This window comes from Trachemys scripta, chromosome 1 (genome assembly GCF_013100865.1).
Source record: "Trachemys scripta elegans isolate TJP31775 chromosome 1, CAS_Tse_1.0, whole genome shotgun sequence".
Classification (NCBI taxonomy): Eukaryota; Metazoa; Chordata; order Testudines; family Emydidae; genus Trachemys; species Trachemys scripta.
In genome coordinates this window covers 199004417-199030145 of record NC_048298.1, presented here as the reverse complement: position 1 = coordinate 199030145, position 25729 = coordinate 199004417, and the positions used below count along the sequence as shown (strand labels likewise).

General features: G+C 39.8%; 1 protein-coding gene across 1 annotated transcript in view; it reads right to left on the bottom strand.

The window, feature by feature from the left end:
- Nucleotides 1–25729, bottom strand: part of CFAP47 (cilia and flagella associated protein 47) — a 660392-nt gene that overhangs the window by 601655 nt on the left and 33008 nt on the right. Inside the window, exons 10-20 of the mRNA XM_034754614.1 lie at nt 21975–22188; nt 21428–21580; nt 17958–18147; nt 17777–17873; nt 12338–12554; nt 10554–10798; nt 9594–9724; nt 7678–7800; nt 6680–6811; nt 1175–1252; nt 461–605 (exon numbers count right to left, since the gene is read on the bottom strand). Of these exons, the coding sequence (XP_034610505.1) occupies nt 461–605; nt 1175–1252; nt 6680–6811; nt 7678–7800; nt 9594–9724; nt 10554–10798; nt 12338–12554; nt 17777–17873; nt 17958–18147; nt 21428–21580; nt 21975–22188 (1725 nt within the window). The remainder of the gene's footprint in view (nt 1–460; nt 606–1174; nt 1253–6679; nt 6812–7677; nt 7801–9593; nt 9725–10553; nt 10799–12337; nt 12555–17776; nt 17874–17957; nt 18148–21427; nt 21581–21974; nt 22189–25729) is intronic.

Genomic DNA, 25729 nt, shown 5'->3' with positions numbered 1-25729 from the left:
ATTCATTTTGTGAGAAAAAACCTCAACTGGATAGGTATAAGGATGAAAAGTTAGCATGATGCTAGAAATCCATTTTCATATTAAGAGGGAATCAATATCAGGACTATAACATAACCTTATTTTATGCTTGTTAAAAAAATAACTTGGTTTATAACTTAGATTGACACTTCTCTAGCATTATCTCCAATGCATTGTATCATTTCTGTGGAACACAGTCTTGTATTGTATATAAAAAGTAGTGCAGGCAAGGTAAAACTAATGTCATTTTACAGGAATAGTATCAGCTTTTAATATAAATTAAGAGATAAGAAATAGCAACTACTTTACACTATACCTTTAAACTTTCTATACAACAGTGACTCAGTAAGATTTTTATACAAGAAGAACTTCAGCTTGGATTTCTTTTACTGCTATCATATTTTTCTATTAATTACAATTCTGAAATAACAAAAGAAAGTACCTGATTGGTCTTTGAAGTTCAGTGTAAAGTCTTTATATTTGGATAAATCAAACTCCACCCTTGCACGTGCTACTCCTTTGTTCTGAAGCAAAAAGGGAATTCTTTGGGTGGAACCAGCATAAACACCATGGAAGTTAAAGGATTCCTGTTAAGTTAAAAAAAAAAAAAACCAACAACAATGTAAGAGCATTATAAGGTCATATGTATACCTGGAGAGTACTTTAAAAATATTGCAGTTCAGAGATTCATAAGTTTTCCTACATTAACTGGAAGTCTCAGTTCACCAACTGCCTATCCAGCTCCTTTATTGGCCCTAGGTCTTTTGTGGGTGCCAAAGACCACAGTTTTGGAACCACTGCTATAATCCCCTTGATTGTACCACTAGTGAAATTTTTCAAATGGGAGTATCATTTTTCAATTAATTAATTTCATTCTATTTCTCCTCTTCTCCTTCCTTCATCATTGTCTAAACGCATAGTATGTAAAGGTTACAATTAAATCCCTCAGCTGCCACAGGTATATTTAATTTTTAATCTCTCTTCACATTCTCCTCGTCACTTCGCGTGAAATAATTTATAGAAAAATAAACTGAAAAAATGTGAATAATTAAGGAAGGAAAATTCTGACACCTGACTATAAAAGTAATAATTAAATAAAACTACAAATCTTACCTAGAACTAATAATTAGTGTAATAAAAGATACCTTATACTTACTACACTAATGCCTATTTCAGGGGCCTCTACAGATCCACCAATCCTAAATTCCAATACTTTTCCATGGCGGATGGCTACCTAGTTGAAAGAAAAGTAAAATTGTCAACTTTGTAATTATTACATTACTTTGCCATCACAACTGTTCCATTATATTATGTACTGTATAGTAAATGACCATTTTAAATAAGACAGCTTTAAATAATAGACAACAGAAAAAGACAGCCATGGAATTCTACTGCATAGGTTCCCATGAAAAGAACTTCCCCACGTTCTAAAGTTATTTTGCTATGAAAATAATATAATGAAGTCTAAAAATGCTGTATTAATTTCTGTAATATACACATGCAATGATTCCAGTGGGTTATAGAATCACTGGGTAAAAGTAGCAGCTCTGTTGGATACCAAGCAGGATAACGATAGCCACTACTGAAGGAGGAAACCAAATTGAAGAAAAGAGCAGCTCTTTGCAGCCAGGAGAGAGAGCAATACAGGAGGGAGAACACAGTTGTTTTCTATGGCAGGTGGGAGCTGAGTGGAGGAAATCTGTCCAGTGTGAGTAGGAACCGGTAGGTAGGTTTCTTGGGACAAGCCACGATGGAAAGAAACAGGTATTACAGCTAGGTCAGGAGAAGTGCTGCAGCTACCTCAGGAAGTATTAGAAGTGGAAAGGAGTGAGTGGATGTTGGGTTTAGTAGTATGGTGTTAGGACACAACAGCAAGTGGAGAAAACAGTAGTGAGATCAGAAGGTGTGGCCAGGTCTGGGTACATGACAGCATCCATTAAAAATTATCTGAATTTTTTTCTTGATGCAAGATGAATCCAGCAAACTTATCAGTCTCCTGTACAAATCAAATCCATAATCCATAATTGCATCCATAATCTCAAATCAACCTTTATAATGAAGCACTCTCAGAACTCAGTTTCCTTGCGATGCATATAAACAGGAGACAAATAATCTAAACGCTTTTCAGTAGTCTAAGCACTGTCACTCTAGAGAACATGAGAGTAGACGTAAGAACTGAGCCCAGTGCTCCAGTCTCCCACCACAGAATACAAATCACTTCCACTGTTTTCTGTGTGACTTACTTGTACTCTGTGCTTGGAGATTACAGCCTTGAAATATAAAGTACTATTTCCAGGCCACAGGTGTAGCCCAAGCAGCTATTTTTTGCACTAAATGAAATGAAGCAAACTAATTTACTGACTGAAAGTTTCTATCCTAAAACATATCCTTTATCAGTCTCTTTATTAAAAAGAGTTTATTCACCTAAACCATGAAAATAAATTATAATCAAAACAAGTGATCACTGTAAGTGGTAGACCTCAATATTGATGCAAAACTGATTATTAATAAAATTATCACAGTTTATTCTTATGACGTTGGTTCAATACAAATTTGCCTGGGCCTTTACTGAATTTAGGAAATACGAACAAGGTTTTGAAAAAACACACAATGCTTAGAGAAATAACAGTTTTATGTTTTCAGTTGATTATTTAATTATATGAAATGTTAACGCTATAGAGATTCCTAAGAAAAGTTCATTCAAATAGTGACAGGCTCCCAAAATGTCAAAGGAAGATAACACATTTAGAGGTTTATTGACTCAGTGGTTCATACAGACTTTGAAATGCAACTTTTAGAATGTCTATCTCCATTTTAACTTTCTAGACTATCATGTTGTATGCATTGTTTTTAAGGATCTAGATAAGCATTGGTTATTATGCTTTTCTATCAAATATATAATAGATGCTTTTAAGTGCCAGTTGTAAATGTACTGCAAATGGCAGCTCTTATACCTAAGGACCATTGGGTCAAAATGGCCAGAATACCAGCAAGATTGTCTGATCAAAGTCCAAACCACATCCCTCTAGTATGAGGCAGAATCTGGCACAGAGATTAATTTTATCCCAAGCAACAGATTTTATAAGAATATTTAGGGATACATTGTGTTCTCAAAAGCCAAGAAAGTGGGTCTTTCCCCCTTCCCTTTTCAAAGACAATGCCTATGTTTTAAAACCTTAAGAATTACAGAAATATTAAAAATATTTTCTTTTGGAGGTAATCTAAAGTCTTCATTCTTCAAATGTAAAGGAGAACATTTATGGTTGAGAAATGATTTGTACAAGGCCTTTTCTACCTTCTGAATTCATGTTGCTGCTTAAAGATGAAAACCCTTTGTTCCTTAAATGCATCAATAAGTTTCTTTTGTGATGTTAATCTGCATCTAAATGCAAGCCTCATAATAACTTTCTAATGTAATTGTAATGAGTATAGGAGATGTTTTATGTACAAATACAGCAAGGTCATTTGATGCTATATCTAGTTACTAATAGAATGCAACACAAGTATAAAATATTGATAAGAAAATTAGTTAACTGGCTATGCTTAAGCAATTTATTTACTAAACTCAGAAAGACATGAGGTACTTCTCCAAAGCCTGCTAAGAAGAGACAATGCCGTCTCGGATGGCTATTTAAATTTAAAGTCACTGTCCTTAAGAATTAAGGTTAAAAAGATTACTTTGAGAGCTGAAAGACTATATACAATATAAGGTTTTTTTAGATTTATTTAAAACAAAATTTCATCTCCTATGAAACCTGGACAGCACTGAAGGAAAATATCAAAACATGGACTAAGTCAAACGAATTAAAACTGTAAGGGCATGTCTACACTAGAGCCCTAAGTTGACCTATGTTAGGTTGACTTACAGATATTGCAGTAATTACTGCGGTGGCTGATGTCCACACTACCCTCCTACAGTTGGCGGTATGCATCCTCACCAGGAGCGCTTCCACCAACTGAACAGAGTCACTGTGGAGAGCTGAGAGCCAGGGCTCTCACATCCGTGGAGTTCCCTTCCAGAAGCCCAGCTGCCCCCTCCTCCTCCCCACTCCACTGGGCTCTTGGCTCCCTGTTCCCAGCTGGGAGCAGTCACCTGGGCTTCTCAGCTCCCTGATCGGGGAGCCTCCGGGCAGCAGCCTGGCTGGGAGTGGGAAGCCGGGGGCAGACCAGCTCTAACTGCCTGGCTTTCTTCTCAATTTCATGGCTCCAGCCATGAAATTGACAAGATAGCCAACAGCTGATGTAAGGAATGCAGTGTCTACACAGACACTGTGGCCCTATAATAAAATAATAATAATAATGGAGATATGCCTATCTCATAGAACTGGAAGGGACCCTGAAAGGTCATCGAGTCCAGCCCCCTGCCTTCACTAGCAGGACCAAGTACTGATTTTTGCCCCAGATCCCTAAGTGGCCCCTTCAAGGATTGATCTCACAACCCTGGGTTTAGCAGGCCAATGCTCAAACCACTGAGCTATCCCTCCCCCCGTAACTACACAGACATAAGCCCTATGCCCCTCATGGAGGAGGAGTTCTGATGTCAGTGTAGTAGAGCACTTACATTGGTGTGACAAGGCCATAGTGCATACACTGACAATTAGATCAACATAAGCTGCCTTACATTGACCTAACTGGGTACAACAGACCAGGCCTAACTTTCAAGTTATAAGAATTTCCTGCCACAAAGGTAAAGGCAGTATAACCATCAAGTTGAGGAAAAATTAGAACTCTATTGCCTGTGTAGTAACATATTGCATATGTACAGCTGAAACTGCAAACAAGGCAATCCCATTAAGGTGTTGAGCCAATGAAAGGGCCACAACAGTTGATATTATGAATCCTTCCTCCTCCAGTAAGGTTATGGAAGGAAAGACTATAGACTGGAAAGGAAAGACTGTGCTGCTGGTTACACAGTTCAAAATCTTCTCCCATCCTTCATCTTTGCAGCACTCACCACTGCACATCCTGTTCATCTACACAAACAAGCAACTAACAATGGTAACTTTCAGAGAACAGAAAGGAACATGAAGCAGCATCAAGAAGCAGCAGCCTTTCAGTTCAGCACGAGTCCATCAGCATCATGGGTGACATGAAACTTGCCAAAGCACTGCCAAGGAATTATATTTAAATTGTTCTTGTAATGATTTTATGAAATATTGAAAGACCATTGCAACTTAAGATACTAATTGAGCATATTAATATGACTTATTACTAGAATTATAAGATCTTGTTAAACATAAGATGGTGGATTGTGTATACCTGGAAAGGAAACAAACTCATCTGGATAAACAGAGAGAAATAGTGGGATTTAATTCAGATTTAAGATTCTTGATATTCATTAACTGCCTATCTCAAGACAACTCCTTGAATGGCTTCTTTTAAGTAACTGATTTAAACTCTTTGATTTCATAGGATTTAAGGTTATTCTTCTTTGCTCATTTAGAAACTGTTTAGGTTATCCAGAATATAACAAATCTTTAATTAAATTCTTCTGCCCACCTATAAACTGTTTTAGTTATCTATGATACTAGTGACGTCTGTTTTAGTTTAATTTTTGGGAGTGAGGTATCCTCCAAGAGTAGATCCATTATCAAAAATGTAATCTCTGTTAAAAGCTCTCCACAGAGAGAAATACAGAAGAGATTGTAACTAATAAACCATAAACAATGGTTACTTGTTTCATTTTGTTTTTTCTTTCTTTAATAAAGTAATTATAATTAATAACTGATTATTTGTCTTGTCTTTAATCACAGCATCCTGTACAGAAAGGCAGAGAACACCATGTTATTAAAAAAAGAGTGGAAGTCACATCCCAGAATTGGGATTAAGAGAGACAATTATTAAGATTGGCCTACCATTTCTTGTTTTGCTAAACTATAAATTCTAATAGTTTTTCCAATAAAATCACTTGGCACACAATAACTTGAAACACCCCTTTGGAAAGATAGATAAATTCATGCTCAAAGGCAATTTATCATCAATCTCCCACCCACGTCCTAAGACTAAATCAATCAGATGTGAAGCTTTTAAGTATTTCCTCTAATTGTCATTATTTTGAATCCTTTCAAAAAAAAAAAAAACCATTTATATGGTGGATAGTTTGGTCTTTGATAAAACATTTGATTCTATTCCAACAAAAAAAACTTTCAAAAAGGAACACTCCTCACATCCATATGTATTCATAACAAACTCATCACCTCAAATACAGTATACTTTTTTGAATACAAAATAATAAGATAATGTTTAAAAATTGCTTTTTAAGGAAAATATACAACAGATATTCATTTTGAAAAACTGCAGTACCAAATCATCAACATTTTTAGGAAAAAAATACATTATGTTGGATTAAAACAACGAGGAGTCTGGTGGCACCTTAAAGACTAACAGATTTATTTGGGCATAAGCTTTCGTGGGTAAAAAAAACCCACTTCGTCAGAGGCATGGAGTGGGTTTTCTTTTACCTACGAAAGCTTATGCCCAAATAAATCTGTTAGTCTTTAAAATGCCACCGGACTCCTCATTGTTTTTGTGGATACAGACTAACAGGGCTACCCCTTTGATTATGTTGGATTGGATTAGTGGAGAGCAAGATAAATAGATAGGCATGCATGTACACACCCACTTAACGAGATAATACACAAATGTTTAGATTTTTTAATACCTCCACTCTGGTATCAAATTTCATTACTGCATTGGGCGTGAAGTCGATTTTGAGATCAGCGTGGCCTCCAACAGGTACTACCCCCTGAGAAGGAGTGATAGTCATTCCAGGCAGGGGGTTCGAATCAAGAACCTTCAAATACAAATAATCATTATAAAACATTGATAGTACTGTAAATGTACACTTTTACAGAATCTGGGAAAGACATTTCCTGTCCGGAAGAGTTTACAATTTAGTTAATGTAACCATCAGACTATGAGATTAACCAGGGCAAAAAAGTTTAGGACAAAATTTTCAGTTAGGCACCTAAATCCATATGTAGACACCTAAATAAATGATTTTATTTTCAGAAGTGCGAAACATCTGCCAGATCTTATTGTGCAACTAACTTTTGCAACCCAGCTTTGAAAATTTGGGCCTTGATTTTGTTCTTTATGAGCACTCCTGAACATTAGCAAATTATGATTTAGTACAACTCCAAAAAGATCCAATACAGCATCTTCTCCAATGATAGATACAAGCTGAGTGAAAATTATCTGCAAGTTATTCACAGTAGAAATGTGGACAAGACTCCTGCAAAGGGAAGTTTATCTATCCAGTCATTTCTACTTAACTTCTCAGAGGCCATGTAAGCCTAAGAACTTTCCTTATTTTTAATAAGCACAGTGTTGCAATAACAAGCATATTATCCTACACTCAAATGTGGTCAGGAGGGCCTGGGCTAATACAGACAGCACGATTAATGAAAGCAAGCTACAAAATAGTACAAGGAAGAGAAACTAGGTCAAGTAGTCCCATGAACCCCTAAAGAGGGTAGGATTCTAAAGAGGATAACTATATTTTGTACAATAAAAATTAAAACTACCTAGGGGGGGGGGGAATCAAGTAGTATACCATAGATAACACATCTAATAACTGAGAACACAAACTCTAATAAGATATGAAAAACTCTCCAAAACAAGGGAAAAAAACCTGTAAGGCAGCATAATTCAGTTCACCTGGAAGTATGCATGATTATGTCCTGTGTTTTGAAGAATGGCTGTCTTGCACGTAGTTAATCCTAGAGGAGCATGATTGAAAGGTATTCTTTGTTCCATAAACTGAATACTGGTGGGTCCAAGCTAACAACAATGAAAGGAAGAAAGCAAACATAACATATCACTGAGTGTAAATAAATAATTCAACGTAGCTTAATTTTCTTTTGTTTTCACAATAAGCCAGACAATTGTGGAGATGCATAAATTAAACAGTGAAGTAGAATGTAAAGGGGAACCAACATTTATCTACTTTTTGCCAAACCACCTAGATCAAAAAGTAAACCTCTATCAAGATAACAAAATTTTATTTTTTTATTTTTATTTATTTATTTTTATTTTTTATTTTTAAGTTTTATTTCCCTTTGAAAATTAATACTTTTGCTGTATTACTGTACTTCTGTTTAAGTTTTGCATGGCTATCAAATTCAGGTATGAAGTTTTTGCAAAAGCTGATATTTTGAGCGATTTTTTAATGCAGTGCACAGATAATTATGTGAACAAAAATAAATTATGATCCCGCTTACCCGCTAAATTGTTTGCTTGGTGGCTTGGTCAAGAACAGCACAGCTCATGTGTTCCCTCTCCTCACTTTGTTTGAAAGACAGGATGACACGATCTAATCACAGTCCCCGATACCCTCCACCACATCTCCTCTGTTTCTGTAGGTTGATCTCTGATCTGACAGAAATCTGTAAACCTATGGTTCCTCCTTACCTGGAAAGTGAAGTGGTGGGTGGCTGTGCTATACCGATGAAGCATCTTAGGGTATGTCTACATAGCAAAGAAAAACCCACAGCTGGCCTGTGCCAGCTGACTCAGGCTCGCAGGGCTCGGACTGCAGAGCTATTTCACTGCTGTGTAGACTTCTGGGCCCCGGGGCTGGAGCCTGAGCTCTGGGACCCTCCCACCTCACAAGATCCTGGAGCCTGGGCTCCAGCCTGAGCCAGACATCTACACAGCAATGAAACAGCTCCGCAGCCTGAGCTCTGCAAGTCCGAGTTGGCTGGCATGGGCAACTGCGAGTGTCAGTTGCTGTGTAGAAGAAATCAGCAGGTGAGTGGGATAAGAATTGTTTTTCTAGGCCTCAGTATGCTACAGCCAGGACTGGCTCTAGGCACCAGCAAACCAAGCATGTGCTTGGGGCAGCACAATTTCAGGGGCAGCATTCCAGGCGCTCTTGGAGGTTCCCCCACCTCCCCGCATCTCCCTTCGGCAGTTGTGCTCTTGGAGGTTTTGGTTTTTTTGCTTGGGGTGGCAAAAAACAGACCATGTTGTAACGAACGATACCAATTCATCTGCCCCAACAGTGGCAGGAAAAAGACATTCCAAGTGACTAAGAAAAAGGGAGCCTCTGGAAAATATAATGTGAGGATGTGTCTTATTGGCTATCGTTCTTAGAGAAAGATTCATGCTCCAATGAGGAATTCTAAGAGTTCTACTGGTGAAGGCACCATCAAACCACCTCTAAAAATTCACCCAGCAGCACACATTTCATCTGAGTTAGACTTTTCATAGACCCTTTATTGACCCAGGAAGCAGAGACTGTCCCCTTCTGGAGCGGCCACCACTTCTAATTCAGCAAGGATTACTAGCAGTTCTGTAAACCTCCCAGATACGCGATCTGATGTATTTAGGTACAACAGACCCTTCCTTTCCTTTCCCAGAACTATGTTTCCAGAAAATTGTGAACTGTGATTAGGTTTCAGAACCAGGGAGGGGCAGGAACCCTGGTCTGTGCTGTGGAAGAATGAGCCACAGAATTTCTACTATTTTGATCAATGTATACGATACAGAACATGTGAGGTTAAAATAAATTTAAATCAAGAAAATGTTGATAAAAACCAAAAATGTGCAAAACCATTTGGGTTAAATATTACCTTTGCAAGGCATTTTAGCTTAAGTGTGTTTCCCTGATGTACACACAGATTGAATTCTCCTGTTTCTGGAGAGCAGAAACCTGGATGCCAAACCACTTCACACTCCAAGTCTTTGTATGCTTCTACAATACCTAGATAAATATGTATAAATATGTAAATATTCACAATTCTGGAAAATTTTTGAAGTTTCCTGTATCTGACCGGTTCACATTACTAGCAACATCTGGCCTGATTTACAAAGGTGCTGAGCAATATACTTAGCTAGTTTAAATTAAACCTTGCTTCAAAGTTCTCATAACAACCGCATAACCCAGGTTATCAATATACTTCAACAGAACGTATCCACAATTTATCAGTCTTTGAACATGTGAATCACACTCCTGTGCTATTTAAAAAGGAGGGTATTTTTAAATAAATAAAATAAATCACCAAAAGTGATGTAAATCCATCCCCCAATTATTGTTTTTATTTGGAAATTATTTTTCCAATTCTCAAATTTATATCCGCTTTATATCCACGGATTCGATGTACAGTATAGGATTTTCTTTATCACTTCTTATCCTAAATGGTTGCATAGTATTGCTGTGTACTATTAAATAGTTTCCTCGTTCCACTCTCGTGGTCAGCAGCTTAAACTCTTGACCTCAGAGTAGAGCTGCTGTGAAAAGCTGTTTACTGTGGCACAGAAACAGCAGGATGGGGCCGTGGTGCATGTCCAGAGCTTATATAAGCAAATTAGTCTGGGCACCAAAAATTCAGAATTTTACTTGCTTTTAGGCCTTTGTGGTCTGATCATAGTTCTGACTTCCAGTAGTATTAATGCAAACCTTAAAAATAACATTTGACTGTGTCAAATAAACATTGACATTTGATGTCAGCCATCTTTAAGATAATAAAGAAATGTGGTGTGCATGCATTTGTTTGCATGTTGCTTAGAACAGCTTTCAAAACATACTATACCTTTGGCTGGCCGTATAGAAAATGCTATTCCTTTATCTGTGACTATAGGTTTCCAACTGAATTCAGCAAGATAGTTTCTGCGATTGCATAATCGGACCGTTGTTCTAAAGCTTGTTTCCACAAGGAAACCAGGGGTTGGATTTAGAATCAGCTCCCTTGCAGATAGCTCAAGGGCAACTGGCACTGCTTTTGCAACTACCAGCACATGCCCCGTATGTTTGTTGTTTATTGTGTAAGTGAAAGACCTGTAATATAGAAAACGTATGATCCAATAAATGTTATGTATACTAAAATATTCAGCAATACAGTTACATTAAATATAGTCATTTGGAACAAAATACCCAGTGAAAATATTGCATATATTAGGCATACTCAGTTAAAAGGATTACAAAAATTTGCTATTTGTAATTGTTTTGCTCTTTACAGTATGCTAGGGACCATAACATTAACAAAACGTGTTTCTATAGCTTTGATTCATTAAAATGTAATGGTCAAATATATTGTCACTTCTCTGCTGAGCGTTATCAGATACTAGGGCCTTGCAGGTCAACTTCATGTTAGAGAAGAAACCAGTGACCCGGACTCAGGTTATTTTCTTAGTGTACAGTAAAACCTCAGAGTTACAAACACTTCCGGAATGGAGGTTGTTCATAACTCTGAACAAAACGTTATGGTTGTTCTTTCAAAAGTTTACAACTGAACCTGGACTTAATACAGTTTGAAACTTGACTAAGCAGAATAAAAACGCTGCTTTTAACCATCTTAATTTAAATGAAACAAGAACAGAAACAGTTTCCTTTCCTTGTCAAATTTTTTTTTTTTAATTCTTTCCCTTTGTTTTTTTAGTAGGTTACGTTTAACACAGCACTATCCTGTATTTGCTTTTCTTAGTGTCTCTGCTACTGCCTGATTGCGTACTTCCAGTTCCAAATGATGTGTGTGGTTGACTGGTCAGTTCGTACTTCTGGTGTTCGGACTCTAAGGTTCTACTGTAAGTGGTTAATTTACAAAATGTACACAAGACCTGTTTCCCTAAACAGAAATGGTTACTAACTGCACACAGACAATGCCCTCTTGCAGAAACCTCAGGTAAAGCATCACTGCTTTTTCACCAAGAAGCATTTGTCTTGAACCTCTGTATCTCTGACTCTCCTGTAATCTCACACCTCAACAAAACACGGAGTGAAAATCTGGATCCACTGAAGTCAACGGAGCCAGTATTTCATCCACTATTCCTTGTTCCTACCTTCACTCTGGGCTTTTTACACTGGAAATCTTTTACCCCCAAACTGCTCACCTACAACAACACTGCCTTAAAGGATGGCCTGGGTGTCTATCTTCCTTCTGTGCATGCACATGAATATTTGACTCAGCCTCCTTAGCAACTGTAAGGGTATGGGCAGAGTTCTATTTTGAGATATCACATACACTAGAAAACGTTTTCCAGTACAGCTATATCAGCAAGCCCTTTTAGTGTAGACAGCTTATACTGGCAATATTCCCAAATGAAATAAGCTATAATGGCAAAAGCACTTTTTTGCCAGTATAACTGTGTCTACACTTTTGCCAGTAAAAAAAATCTCATCCCTAATTAAAACTTTTGCCACTGTAATCATGTTAAGTGTAAAACTAGGTTTTGTGTTTACATAACAACTCATAACATGCAAAACATCAACACTTGCATTATAATAATATTTAGTTTAAACTAGCTATGTGAAAAATGTGTACATTTCCTTTGCCACCTAGGTTAATACCTAAATCAAGAGGCAAATAAATAGCCTTACTTCTGAAATTTCCCCAAGGTATTAGTCTCAAATACTACTGGAATGTAAGTCTTCGAAAGAGGTGGCAACACATGGGACAGTGGACTAGTCTGCTGTAGCTCCTCACTTTCAATTTCTACTTGTATCCAGACGTGCACAGGCAGATTATTGATGATATGCATTTTTCTCGTTGATGCAGAGTGCACACAAACTTCACCAAAGTCTATAGTGGAGGGACCTAGAATATATAAAGTTAAATCTTTATAGTTAAAAGTTAACAAAAACAGCTAAGGAAGCGTAATCAAAATTGGTAGTTTAGTTCTAGGTAACCTATATCACTATCCTACATTTTGGTTCATCAAATTACAGAAGGGTGAAAAATAAATAAAACTACAGTAGTAGAGACAGATTCAGACCAAAACCTAGGATTAAATACCACCCACCCTGGATGCAGGCAGTTGTGTGGTTCAAAATGCTGTTCTACACTCTACATCTTAATTCCACTTCTCTACAACAGTAAGATAAATATTGTAGGAAGTAAAGGTATATGTAAAATATCATTATTGTATCTGAAAGCACCACTAATGATAATTTATTAAAATGTAATTGTTTGCATTAAACATGCATTATAACAGTCAATGAGAAATTTAGTAATAGTTTCTACATATCAATGATCTTTTAAAAAAAATGATACCTGATGAACCATCGCCTTTTAGGCAAGATATTGATTCAGACTCCTTGTTAAATGGATAATGTAAACTTTTCAAATCACATTTCAAGAAGTCTCTTTGTTAATTTATTCAGCTTAATTAATGACAGAACAAATGCATTAGCCAAAAAAAAGTTTGTTTCTCCATTTATGCAATTTGTTACTTCTCAGTCCAAAACTACAGAAACAGAGGATAATATTGGGCCATGGCTTTTAGGCACAACTCCCTAATGAAACCAATCATTTGATAGAGCGTGAAGTAGTGTTGCTAATGATTTGGCTATCATAGCATTCACATGCATGAGTGTGATCACATTTATGAACCATGCTCAATGGCAAAGTGTGCTTTTTTACTTTCCAGTACTTAAAACAACTGAATGGTTTCGTCACCTTATCTATGAATATTTACAGAAAAGCTGTTAAGTAATAAATTAATTTAAAACATTGAGCATAAAAAATGATGTGAATAAAGTTTCCTGTTATATTTTTTCAGCTTTAATTTTACACTATATACTTAAACCTCATCTGTGAGTAACTGCTTCCCTCTCAAACTCAAACATCTGGGCTCTTGTCATATCCTTACAGATACAATAACCTGTTGAAACCCAATTCCATCTCTCCCCAGGACCACTGACGGCTTCACTATTTTCAATTCCACACCTCATACATATACACAATATCTGCAAATTACATCCCACTTCCCAGCCTTCCTATTACGTCTCAATTCATAGGTATGTTTGTTTGTTTTTTTAATAAAAAGAGGGGCCGTAATAACCCCCTAATCTGACCTCCTGCATAACACAGGCCATAGAATATCACCCAGTAATTACTGCGTCAAATCCAATGACTTTGGATTGAACTAGACCATATATTTTAGAAACACGTCAATTTTCATTTAAAGACTTCAAGTGATGGAGAATCCATAACATCACTTGATAAATTTTTCCAATGGTTAATTATTTTTGCTGTTAAAAATGTGCGTCAAATTCCAGCCACTAGATCTTGCTCTGCCTTTGTCTGCTAGGTTAAAGAGCCCTCTAGTACCAAATCTCTTCTCTCCATGTAGATATTAATATACTGTGATCAAGTCAGCTCTTAACCATCCCTTTGATAAACTAATAGATTTAGCTTCTTAACTTGTTGCTCCTTTTTGAACTTTATCCAATTTTTCAATATTCTTTTTTAAAAAAAGTGTGGATACCAGAAATGGAATGGACACAGTAACTGTTTCACCAATGCTGTATGGTAAGGTAATACCATCTCCAGACTCCTACTCGATAGTCTTGCTTATACATCCAAGAATCACATTAGCCCTTTTAGTCACCACTTTTCACTGGGAGCTCTTGTTCAATTAGTTATCCACCATAACTCCTAAGTCTTTTTCAGAGTCACTGCTTTTGAGGATACAGTCCCCCAATCATACAAGTATGGCCTCTGTTCTTTGTACCCAGATGTATGATCTTGCATTTGGTTGCATTAAGATGCAAGTGTGACAGCATTCGGGGTTGCAATCCAGAAAAGTAAGGTGTGTCATCACTTGCCCTGTAATCCTGGGTGCTTCACAATGCTTTGCAGTAGCAGCTTCCAACTTGGAATGCTCACAACCAGCCTACAAGCATGCAGGTCACATCCTGAGTGCCTGTGTACTAGACAGAGCTAGTTTAGCAGCTCTGACTCCAGCAGCCTATCTACAGCTTCGCAGCACCACTCTGGCTTCCACCAGTCCTGGTTACTATTTGATAGGTGACCCCAACATACTCCTGGTCCTGAATTTTCCGAAAACCCTGTGCTCTGCAATGTTCAGCCCTCTCCTACAGGCTTCAGAGAAATAATAAGGTTTGCTTGTTCCTCTAAAGACACAAAAGAACTTCATAGCTTATTAACTTAACTGGGGTAAACCCACCCTTTCATTCAAACACAGCAGTGCTTTGGTTTATAGTACAAAAATAGAACTAATTTATTAACAATAGGACATAAGTTAGGAGATGCCAAGTAAAAGGAATAAAGTTAGAAAGGGTTACAAGCAAATAAAAGTGAAAACACACATCTTAAGTCTAAAACTTAATCTAGCAAGCTGAGGCTTTGTTTAAGATGGTTATTCTCACCTATATTCAGTTCCCAGAAACTTCAACCTGCCCTCTTGAGTGAAGGGCCCATCTTTCTCAGCTTGCAAGAGCTCTGTTCCCTTGTGTCTTTCTAGTGATGGATGCCAAAGATGGCTTCTGTCTTCTCTTATAATCTTCCAAAGTTCAATTAACTTGATTCAAGAGGCAGGATGCCTCATGCTATCCTTCCCTTCCTGGGGGCTTCCCATCTCCCTGTATGGGAATGGGGCTTCCACTATTTTGATTCCACCATGCTTAATTTACATAAGAGATAGCTGTCTTCTCTATTTACCTCTTGTCTGGGAAGGAACTTGTTTCTCCCTGTCTGGCCTCAGACTTCAAAATATAATATTATTAAGTACCCATTTTTCCTCGTATAGTGTTCATACATTTCACAATGATATTAATCATCAGTGTGTCATTAGCTTTCAGAAGAGACCTCACTCTGTACACTCTTATAATACTGTAATATTATATGCAATCAGATGATTTAATTGCTTATCACTTGATGTTTAGACCCCCTGTCTTTCTAGACCAGTAAATTTTTTAATGGATTTTTCTGATGGTTACTCCCCAAATAAAAGTTTATTCAAGCTGTGAGGAAGGCAACGTGAAGTCTGGTGCTGAAGGAAGCTCCATACTTTCTTCCCCCACTTGTTAGCTTAATAGCTTTGTTTACCTAGTATGTAAAAATGGACCTTCTTTGTCTTTGCCTGAAGATTGATCTGGTCAGAGAATCACATACATATTCCTTTATCTAAGGCAGACCGGTTTACCAACAGCACTTGACATGCCTGATTTAAACACATTTTAGTCATGATTCTAGCATATATCCACAACTCTAAATACCCACCACATACATACATCATGCAAGATACTAATGATCAGTGAATTATTAGTTTTCAATTGATACCTCACAAGGCACATTTTGTAGAAAGATTACAATAGTTTGTAGGGTGTGAATACAGCAGTTCATAGTGACATAGCATGTAATTTGTGCCCAGTTTACCAAGTGATCCAAATCATTCTGTGTAAATGACCTGTCTTTTTCCTCATTTCCCACTCTACCAATCTTTGTGTCCTCTGAAAACTTTACCAGTCATGGGGTACTAAGTCAAATGTCTCATGGAAGTCTACAAAGTTATCTATACCAAATAAACTTGTAATCTCATACAAAAAACAATATTGTTTGTTTGACAAGACATATTTTACATATTCCAAATGTACGATGAACCTGCATAAAACCTGAAATTCTCACTCTACCTACTAGCCACCCAGTATCGGTAGCATAGCCAAGGTGGAGCAGGGCAGCAGCCACTCCCCCACTGAGCATCTTGGCGCCTTTTTAATTATTACTCACCCGGCAGCACTCCGGGTCTTCGGCGGCGGGACCTTCACTCGCTCTGGGTGTCTTCGGCAGCATTGAAGGAAATGCCACCGAAGACCTGCGGAGTGAGTGAAGGTCCCACCACCAAGGTGCCACTGAAGACCCGGAGCGCCGCCGGGTGAGTAAAAGCACCGCCCCATCAGTAAAAGCGCCACAGCGGGTGGCGCCTTTTTTTTTTTTTTTTTTTTTTTTGGATGCTCCCCGTTCCCTCCACCTGGCTACGCCACTGCCCAGTATGTCATGATTTCCTCACATCCTACATGGTTAGATCGTCATGAAGTATAGGGAGCAGCTTTCCTTTTACTACATGGAATAAACTGCCAAAGTGAATTTTACTTGGTACGTTCCATGAGTTTGCCGCTAATGCTACCAATGCCAGACCTCTTACGTTAGCCACATAGCTGGAATTCCATGAGTAGCTGCAGTGCCTGAAGATTAACCTCTAGGTAGCAGGAGGTCTCATTTGTTGAGGAGCTGTACAACAACAATAAAACCCAAGGGGCTGCAGGTGGGGAGAGTGAAAGTCAAGCAGTCACAAGGGAAGTTTGCACACCCAAAGACTACCTTCCCCTTTACACATAAATGTGCAGGCCCAGTTTGAGTTATTCCATCCTCAAACAATGGTGGGGTTTTTTTTTTTTTTTTTTTAAACAACAAATATCTATGAGGCTGTATTAGTTTTCAGGAAAACAACCTTTTTTGGACTGTACATATTTACAATGCAATCAGAGAAATATTTATGGTACCAAGTCTCATTAGTAGAAGTGTTCCATTCAGGTTTCCAAATACAGGTTCTTCTTTGTCACACCACACCATACTGAAATTTGGTCTAAAAAGAGTTTTTAAGACATCACCCTTCTCCATTGTGATATCACTATACTTCCCTCCCAGAACCCTCTCCTTTGAAGACAACCATAGACAGGGTACTTCTATTGATATTAATGCTTCTCCACATATTATGCAACATCAGGGCATCAGAGAATGAATGACCTATATTCATCACAGCTGTGGTATGACTCACTTTAGCTACTTTGCAAAGGAAGACATAAACAAGTTCTTCCAAATCTAAGTGTTCTGCACCTCTATACTGTCCGCAGAGGTGCGGGACTGATGACCAAGCACTAGAATGAATATTAAAGCCAACTTTTCATGAAACACATACTATTTAAGGCAAATAATTATGCTGTACAGATTATATTACTATAATAAATACATTTATGCCAGCCAAATGAAATGATGTAACCTCGGTGATATCTTACCAATGAGTATCTGATATAGCTGTTTTGGTGTCAAAGTTATATTACAATCTTCCTTCTCTTGTGGAGAAGATGGTACAGCATTAAGCCCATCATAGACCTGTGGAAAACCCCAACAAATGCTTTATCAATTATTCTCAGTGTTATGTTTTTCTTTTCTTTAATATAAATATGCCTAACTTACCTCTTTGGCTAAGGATTCAGATTCAATTGCTGCCAGCTTTCGACTACTTAGCAGGCAGTCCTCATTTAAAGGAGTTGTTTCTAGTTTCGGCTTCTCCTTATGTAAATCTGTCATTGTGATCTTTGGTGACCTGAGCCCCGAAGCTGGTTTTAGGCCTATGTTCACAGGATTGTTAAGACTGTTATATTTCCTTTAGAAAAACAAAAAGGTTAAAGTCCAAATTTCTAGAAACCTAATAAATGTTCCATGTTATGCATATAAAAATAACTACCATTTTTTAATATTTCAAGTAGTTCTTTGGATGAGCATATTTCTCTAGAGAAAAAATCCTCAATTGTGTCAAATACTTTGAGCAATCCTACTATAGTGTCTGAGTCACAAAACTGTCATTTACTCTATGTTTGTACAGTGCCTAGAACAATGGGGCCTAACCTGGATTGTGAACATTTAGGTGCTATTGCAATATAAATGTTAAATTACATCCAAAATCTAAGAATGTTACGGTTGCAAAGTCAAGAACTCAGAAGTTAGGAAATGCCAAACTAGTGAAGTGTTCACTAATTCTGCCACCTAAGGCCTAATTTTTCCAGATATTTTGGCTTTTTACTGCACTTCATATGTTCAAAGCACAGCTAATCGACTTCAATTGCAGTCACAAGAACTCAGAACTCCTTCAAATCTGGCCACAGGTGTCTTATGTTGGACATCCAGAAAACGTTCAATGCAACTGATGACCAACTGTGAACTTTTTGGCTTAAGTGACTTTCCCAGCATCACATAGGAACTGTGGATAGAATCCAGTTCTCCAGGACAGCATTCAACTTTAACCAGGAGACCATCCTTTCTCTTCCTGCAGTTCCCTACTCGTTCACTAGACACCTTCCAACTTCTGCAACAAATGAGACAAGAGTTCTACAGCCAACAGCCTCATCCATTACACAACGCTGATTAATTCCCAGAGAACTCTCCATCATGTACGCTGACTGAGGCAGAGGTCCTGTGGTAAAAATTGTAGGTGATCATGTAAATAAATACTGTATTATGGTGTCTACACATAAAGGGACTGAATTACGGTTGCAGAAGCAAACTTCTGCATTTCTTAACTTTTTACTGATTGACTTTGTAACATTCATATGTTTTAAAATAGATTTTTGTTTGTTTTTTTTTTAAACATTATTTCCTAAATTTTCTTTAGGGAACAAACTGAAAAAAACAGAAATTCTATTATGTGGAAACATACTGACCCCCAAATTGGGTTTGAACCTTTAGATTCACAGCACAGATCTTTCATTTGAGTTAACCAAATACCTGGTACCAATAGTAAGCTGTTATCCTCTATGTGAACAAGCCATCACAGGGAATGAGACACACACTTTGCCAGTGGGTTTCACAGCTATTTGCTGACGAAGAATATAGAAACTCCTGGGTTCATTTCCAGGTTCTGGAGGAGAGTGTACCCTAGTAGTTCTAGACCCTTCCACCCCATCCCCCATAAGCCTGTGTCCCCCTCTGTTCCTGTATGCTCACCACTCAGTTCTAGCTCACTTCCCACTCTGCTCCTATTCACCTACTGGCTCCCACCCCGCTCCCTCACTTTTTCTATGCACCCCACACAAACCCTGGCTCCTACCCCTCTCTTCTCCTATGTATCCCCCATACCCAATCTCCTGCCCCACCATCACTTATCCACCCCACCATCCCAGCTCCTGCCCCCTACCCCATCCTAGTTCCTGACTCCTTCCTCCTCCACTCCTACGCATACCCCTCACACTGCAGTTCCTGCCTCACTCTCCCCCGATCTGCTACTATTCAACCCCTCCTGTTCCCTCCCTGTTCCTCCATCTAATTCCACCTGCCTGGCTCCTATCCCATTCTGTACCTATCCTCCCCACACCCCCTTTCACATCCTGCTCTCTGCTCCTAATCCACTTGTCCCACACCACCGTCTGTCCCTCTTCCCCTCTGCAGCCCTCCTGCCACTTCCTGTCTCCCTCTCCTTTTACAACCTGCTCCATGGTTTCTCACCATCCTCTGATTACTATACCCTCTCCTCATGTCCTATCCACCAACTCTTCACTGCTCTGCAGTCAAGTCAGGTCCTGGATGCCAGCAGGGGGAGCTTTGAGAGCAAAGGGGAAGCAGTCTCCCTGCTCTCAGTTCAGTTGATTGATTCCACGGCAACCCCTGGCCGCTAGCATGAGCGACTACAGTCACAAATGCAGGGAAAGTCCTGTTCAGCCCATGCAGCCCAGAACTGGAGCATACCCAGTCCAGATAGATTATGTTCAGAGAATTTAATACAAGTCTCTACTGAACATGTGTGAACTGAGATTTTTTTCAGGGGCTTAAACCCTGGCCAAATTTGAAAGAAATTTTCATGGGGAGGCAAAACGCTAACACAGGGCAATATTCCTGCCCAATTTCAAGCCCTTACTCCAAAGCACAGAGGCAGTAGTGTCTCAACGAAACAGTTAAGAATTTTTTAACATGTGTAAAACAATCTGTTTTCCCCTAGCCTGGATCTTCGAAGCAGGTGAACCATTTTAGCTGAAATTTTCAGTAAAATAAAATAGCCCGAAGACATCTCGCATGAAAATTTTCAACCCAAATGGATAAAATCTGGCAAAGTTATAAACTAGTGAAAATAGAGCCTTATAATGGGAAGTTTCAGGCAACTTTAATTATAGGCATCACTACCCTGCACCACCTATAACAACTAACTTCAGTATTTGTTACGGAAAATAATCACTAGTACTTGGTGACTTACTTCACATTATAAACCTTATTTTCAATTTATAAAAAACTGGGGTAAAAGATTTAACTAGAAGTTAAATCCAATTTTTTTTAAATAAATGGACATTTTTAAATCATGACACTCTGTCTGATCAGGCTACTCTTTAAAGATTTATAAAAGACTTTTCCAATGCTATTCTGACAAATTTGCAATATTCAGGTACAAACAGATAGATGAAGTAATAAACCCACGCTTGCAATTTTATCCACATGCATTTTTGTGAATTCTTAAGCAAAATCAGGACATCCAAAGAGAACTTTAAAAAGATAAATAATAAAGTCTCCGTGCCTTTGGGGGGAGGGAGGACATGGAAGGGGATGGATTTAAAGACTTCAAGGTAAAAGAATCCATTGTTCCAATGGTCAATTACCCTCACTGTTAAAATTATGCATCTTAATTTTACTCTGGATTTGTCTAGCTTCAGCTTTGAGCCACTGGCTCATTATGCCTCTGTCCATGACCTTTGTCCAGTGAAGCAGCCCTAAGCATATAAATAATTACTAGGAGAATTTTTTTTTAAAATACATTAAAAACTAAAGCCCCCACACTACAAATGCTTGTGCATGGGCTTAAATTTAAGTTCATGAGTAGTCCCACTGAAGTGAATTTGAATATGAATGTACATTTACTGTAGCAATGCCTTAGGTATTTCTTCTTTTAAGAAATAAAATTTTACCTAGTAGCTTCTTTTTGTAAGCGACGCTGTCTTAAACTTTGAATAAAATCTGCATAGTATTCCTTATGTGCTTGCTTTTCCAGTTCTTCATAGTCAGTATAAGCAAAATCTGGATCCACATAATGATATCGGTCAGCTTTCGTAAAAATAGTCCTAAATATTTAGAGAGAAATGTAGCTTCATTATATAGATTAATGATTTAGGGTTTTGTTAGATTTGGAAAATATTACTGATTTTGTTACATAAATAATTTATTGCAAACTCCTATTATGTTACAGGTGATTATTAGTATTTGACTTTGCAAAGACAACAACAAAAAATAAAATATACAAGAATTAGTAGTTACACCTGCAGTTTCCCATGAGAAGCAACTCAGAATGTAGTACATACATTCTTCTGTCAAAACAGACTGCTATATATAAAAAAAAATTCAGTCTGAAAATATACTCAAGTATTTTAAGCGATGGATCGTGATGTACTTTTGAAATAAGTAATAAACTGTTAATACTACATCCTAGTTTCTTATTTAAATATTATAGTACATTACCTATATTTTTTATGTCGTTCACTGGGCCTAATGCTGGCTGAGCGATCATTAGGAAAGGCTATAAGTGCATCACTTTTACAGTCCCTATTTATCTGGTGAGTATGCATCTGCGTTTGAGCTGATCGAAGCATTGCTACTGGTGCAAAATCAATAAATCGCCCAATCTCATCAACTACCAACTGTCCAGTTGCATTGGTAATCATTGGTGTTATGCCTTAGGATTTAAATAAAACAAGTTACTTGCAATCAAGCTATCATTTTCAAATGGGAGGTACAAAGGAATATCTCAATTCAGAAAAAAATATACATTTCATAAAGGTATTACAATGAAATCACATCTAAAAATGAGAGAGTTGTGACTTTTCTCACATCATTTTTACAAAAGTGTATTTACATTATCTTCATTCAAGAGAAGAAATGATGGTATTGTGGAAAGGGATTAAGACTCAGACTTGTGTTCAATTCCTGCTCCTGGCACAAACTTTCCTGCATGATCCAGAGCAAGTCATCTAGGCCTTGATTCAGCAAACCACTTAAACTTAAGCACTTGAATAGCCTCATTAAAATCTGTGGGATTACACATGTGCTTAAAATGCTTTGCTGAATTGGGGCCTGAATCTCTCTATCAGTTCCTCCTAGTACTTAATTCCTAATACTTCCTCTCTCTCGTGCTTATCACTCTTGTATATTCAGATTATAAAGATTTTGGGGCAATGATTATCTCTTACTACATATGAGCAACAAAAAGTAAAATGTAGCCCTGATGTCAGATGGGACCTCAAGGTCAGAGGTGGGCAAACTACGGCCTGTGGGCCACATCCGGCCCGCGGGACCTTCCTGCCCTGGGAGGCTGGCCCCCGGCCCCTCCCCTGCTGTTCTGCCTCCCCCGCAGCCTCAGCTTGCCCCGCCGCCAACGCAGTGCTCTGGGTGGCGGGGCTGCGAGCTCCTGGAGCAGCGCCGTGGCAGAGCCCGGCTTGACCCAGTCTCTGTGCTGCGCAGTGTGTGACTGTAGCGCCACCAGCCACTGGTGCTCCAGGCAGCGCGGTAAGGGGGCAGGGAGCGGGGGTTGGATACAAGGCAGAGGAGTTCAGGGTGGTGGTCAGGGGTGTGGATAGGGGTCGGGGCGGTCAGAGGGCAGGGAATAGGGGGGTTGAATGGAGGCAGGAGTCCAGGGGGGGCAGTCAGGAAGGGGGAGGTTGGATGGGGCAACGGGGGGGGCAGTCAGGGGCAGGGGTTCCGGAGACAGTCAGGGGACAAGGAAAAGGGGTGGTTGGATGGGGCCGGGGCGGACAGTCGGGAAGGAGGGAGGGTTAGATGAGGCGGCAGGGGGCAATCAGGGGCGGGGGTTCTGGTGGTGGATGGGGCAGGGGTCCCGGGGTGGACCATCAGGGGGCGAGAAGTGGGGGGGCAGATAAGTGGGTGGGAGGCCAGGCCACGCCCCCCTCCCCTAACTGGCCCCACATACAATTTCTAAAACCCGATGCAGCCCTCAAGCCAAAAAGTTTGCCCGCCCCTGCTCTAGGTACTTCCATAATACAACCAACAATGTATATTTTGAACTAGTGTAAAAAAGAAGAGAATCAGACACTAAGGCCTTGGCTACACTTGCAGATGTACAGCGCTGAGAGTTAAACGTGACTTTGTGCAGCTGAGTAGGGAAAGCGCTGCAGTCTGTCCACACTGACAGCTGCCCAGCGCACTGTCGTGGCCACATTTGCGGCAATTGCAGCGCTATTGGGAGCGGTGCAATATGGGCAGCTATCCCACAGAGCACCTTTTCCCATTCTGGCGCCATGGGTTGTGGGAAGGGGGCGTGGGTGCGGGGGATTCTGGGTCCTGTCCCAATGCCCCGTGATGCATCGCTTCGCATCCCAGAAATCTCTTTGTTTCCGTCCACCTTTGGCGCCATCTTTCAACGGTTTCTGTGCAGCGCGATCTGTCTGCAGGAAATGGAGTCCGAACTGCTGAGGCGTATGTTGACGAGTCTCGCCAGCACGTCACGTTTGGCTGTCGAACTATTCCTTAAGATCCAAAGTGACAGTGAGAGTGAGGCTGAGGACTCCGACGATGCTATCGAGCCGCGTAACACGTACGACACGAAATTGCTTGTGGCATTCACGGACATGCTCAGCACCATGGAACGCCGCTTTTGGGCTTGGGAAACAAGCACCGAGTGGTGGGATCACATCATCATGGAAGTCTGGGATGACGAGCAGTGGCTGCAGAACTTTTGGATGAGAAAAGCCACTTTCATGGGACCGTGTGAGGAGCTTGCCCCCATCCTGCGACGCAAGGACACGAGATTGAGAGCTGCCCTGCCAGTGGAGAAGCGGGTGGCTATTGCAATCTGGAAGCTGGCAACTCCAGACAGCTACTGGTTGGTCGCAAACCAGTTTGGAGTGGGAAAGTCGACTGTTGGAATCGTGTTGATGCAAGTTCGCAAGGCCATTAATCGCATCCTACTCAGAAGAACCGTGACACTGGGTAACGTGCAGGAAATAGTGGACGGCTTTGCACAAATGGGGTTCCCTAACTGTGGAGGGGCGATAGATGGGACGTACATTCCTATTCTGGCACTACCCCACCTAGAATCCGAGTACGTTAATCGGAAGGGGTATTTCTCTATGGTTCTCCAGGGGCTTGTGGATCACCGTGGGTGTTTCATTGACATTAACACAGGCTGGCCCGGAAAGGTGCATGACGCACGCATCTTTCAGAACACTTGGCTGTTCAGGAAGATGCAGGCCGGGACTTTTTTCCCAGAGCGGAAGATCACGGTAGGAGAAGTTGAAATGCCCATTGTGATCCTTGGAGATCCCGCTTACCCGTTAATGCCATGGCTCATGAAACCCTACACAGGGAGCCTTGACAGCAGCAAGGAACGGTTCAACTACAGGCTGAGCCAGTGCTGAATGACTGTGGAGTGTGCCTTTGGTCATTTAAAGGGCCGCTGGCAATCTCTGTATGGGAAGCTGGACTTGGCTGAAAACAGCATCCCCGCGGTTATATCCGTGTGCTGTGCCCTCCATAATATTTGTGAAGGGAAGGGTGAAAGCTTCACTCAGGCATGGACCTCCAAGATTCAACACCTGGAGGCTGAATTTGCACAGCCAGAGAGCAGGGCTATCACAGGGGCCCAGCACGGGGCTGCAAGGATTAGGGATGCCTTAAGGGAGCAATTTGAGGCTGAAAACCAGCAGTGATATCTGGTGCCCTGCACGGGAGTGAAGTGCAGTAGTTCCAGTCTTTAGGAATCAGTGTCTGCTTAGCAGACAAGCAGACTTGCAGTGCCTGTTTATTTCCTGGGCTAAGGAGTCTTTTACTTTATGCAATAATAAAGAATGTTTTCAAAGCCAAAGAATCCATTTATTGAAAGAAAAAAAATTATTTATTAAAAAGAAACAAGGGGATGGAGTGGGGAACAGTACAATCACAGATTCGCGTATGTCCTGTCTGGTATGCTGAGCAGTGAGTGCTGCACTTCAGGACAGCTATACTGCATGATGATGGGGCTTGAATGCAGAGGGTAAGGGTGGTGGTTTTGAGGGCTGGGCGGTGAAGATACTGGTGTTGGAGGCAGCGGATGGCGTGAAGAACATGGAAGTTGGGGAAAGTGGGTTGGAGGTGACAGTGGGGCACAACGGAAAGAGTTTTGAGACAAGGGCTGTAGGGGGAGGTGGCGTTTGCGGTACTGCTCCTCTTTCTGCATGGCTACCAGCTCCTGGATAGCGTCTGCTTGGTGCTCCAGGATGCTT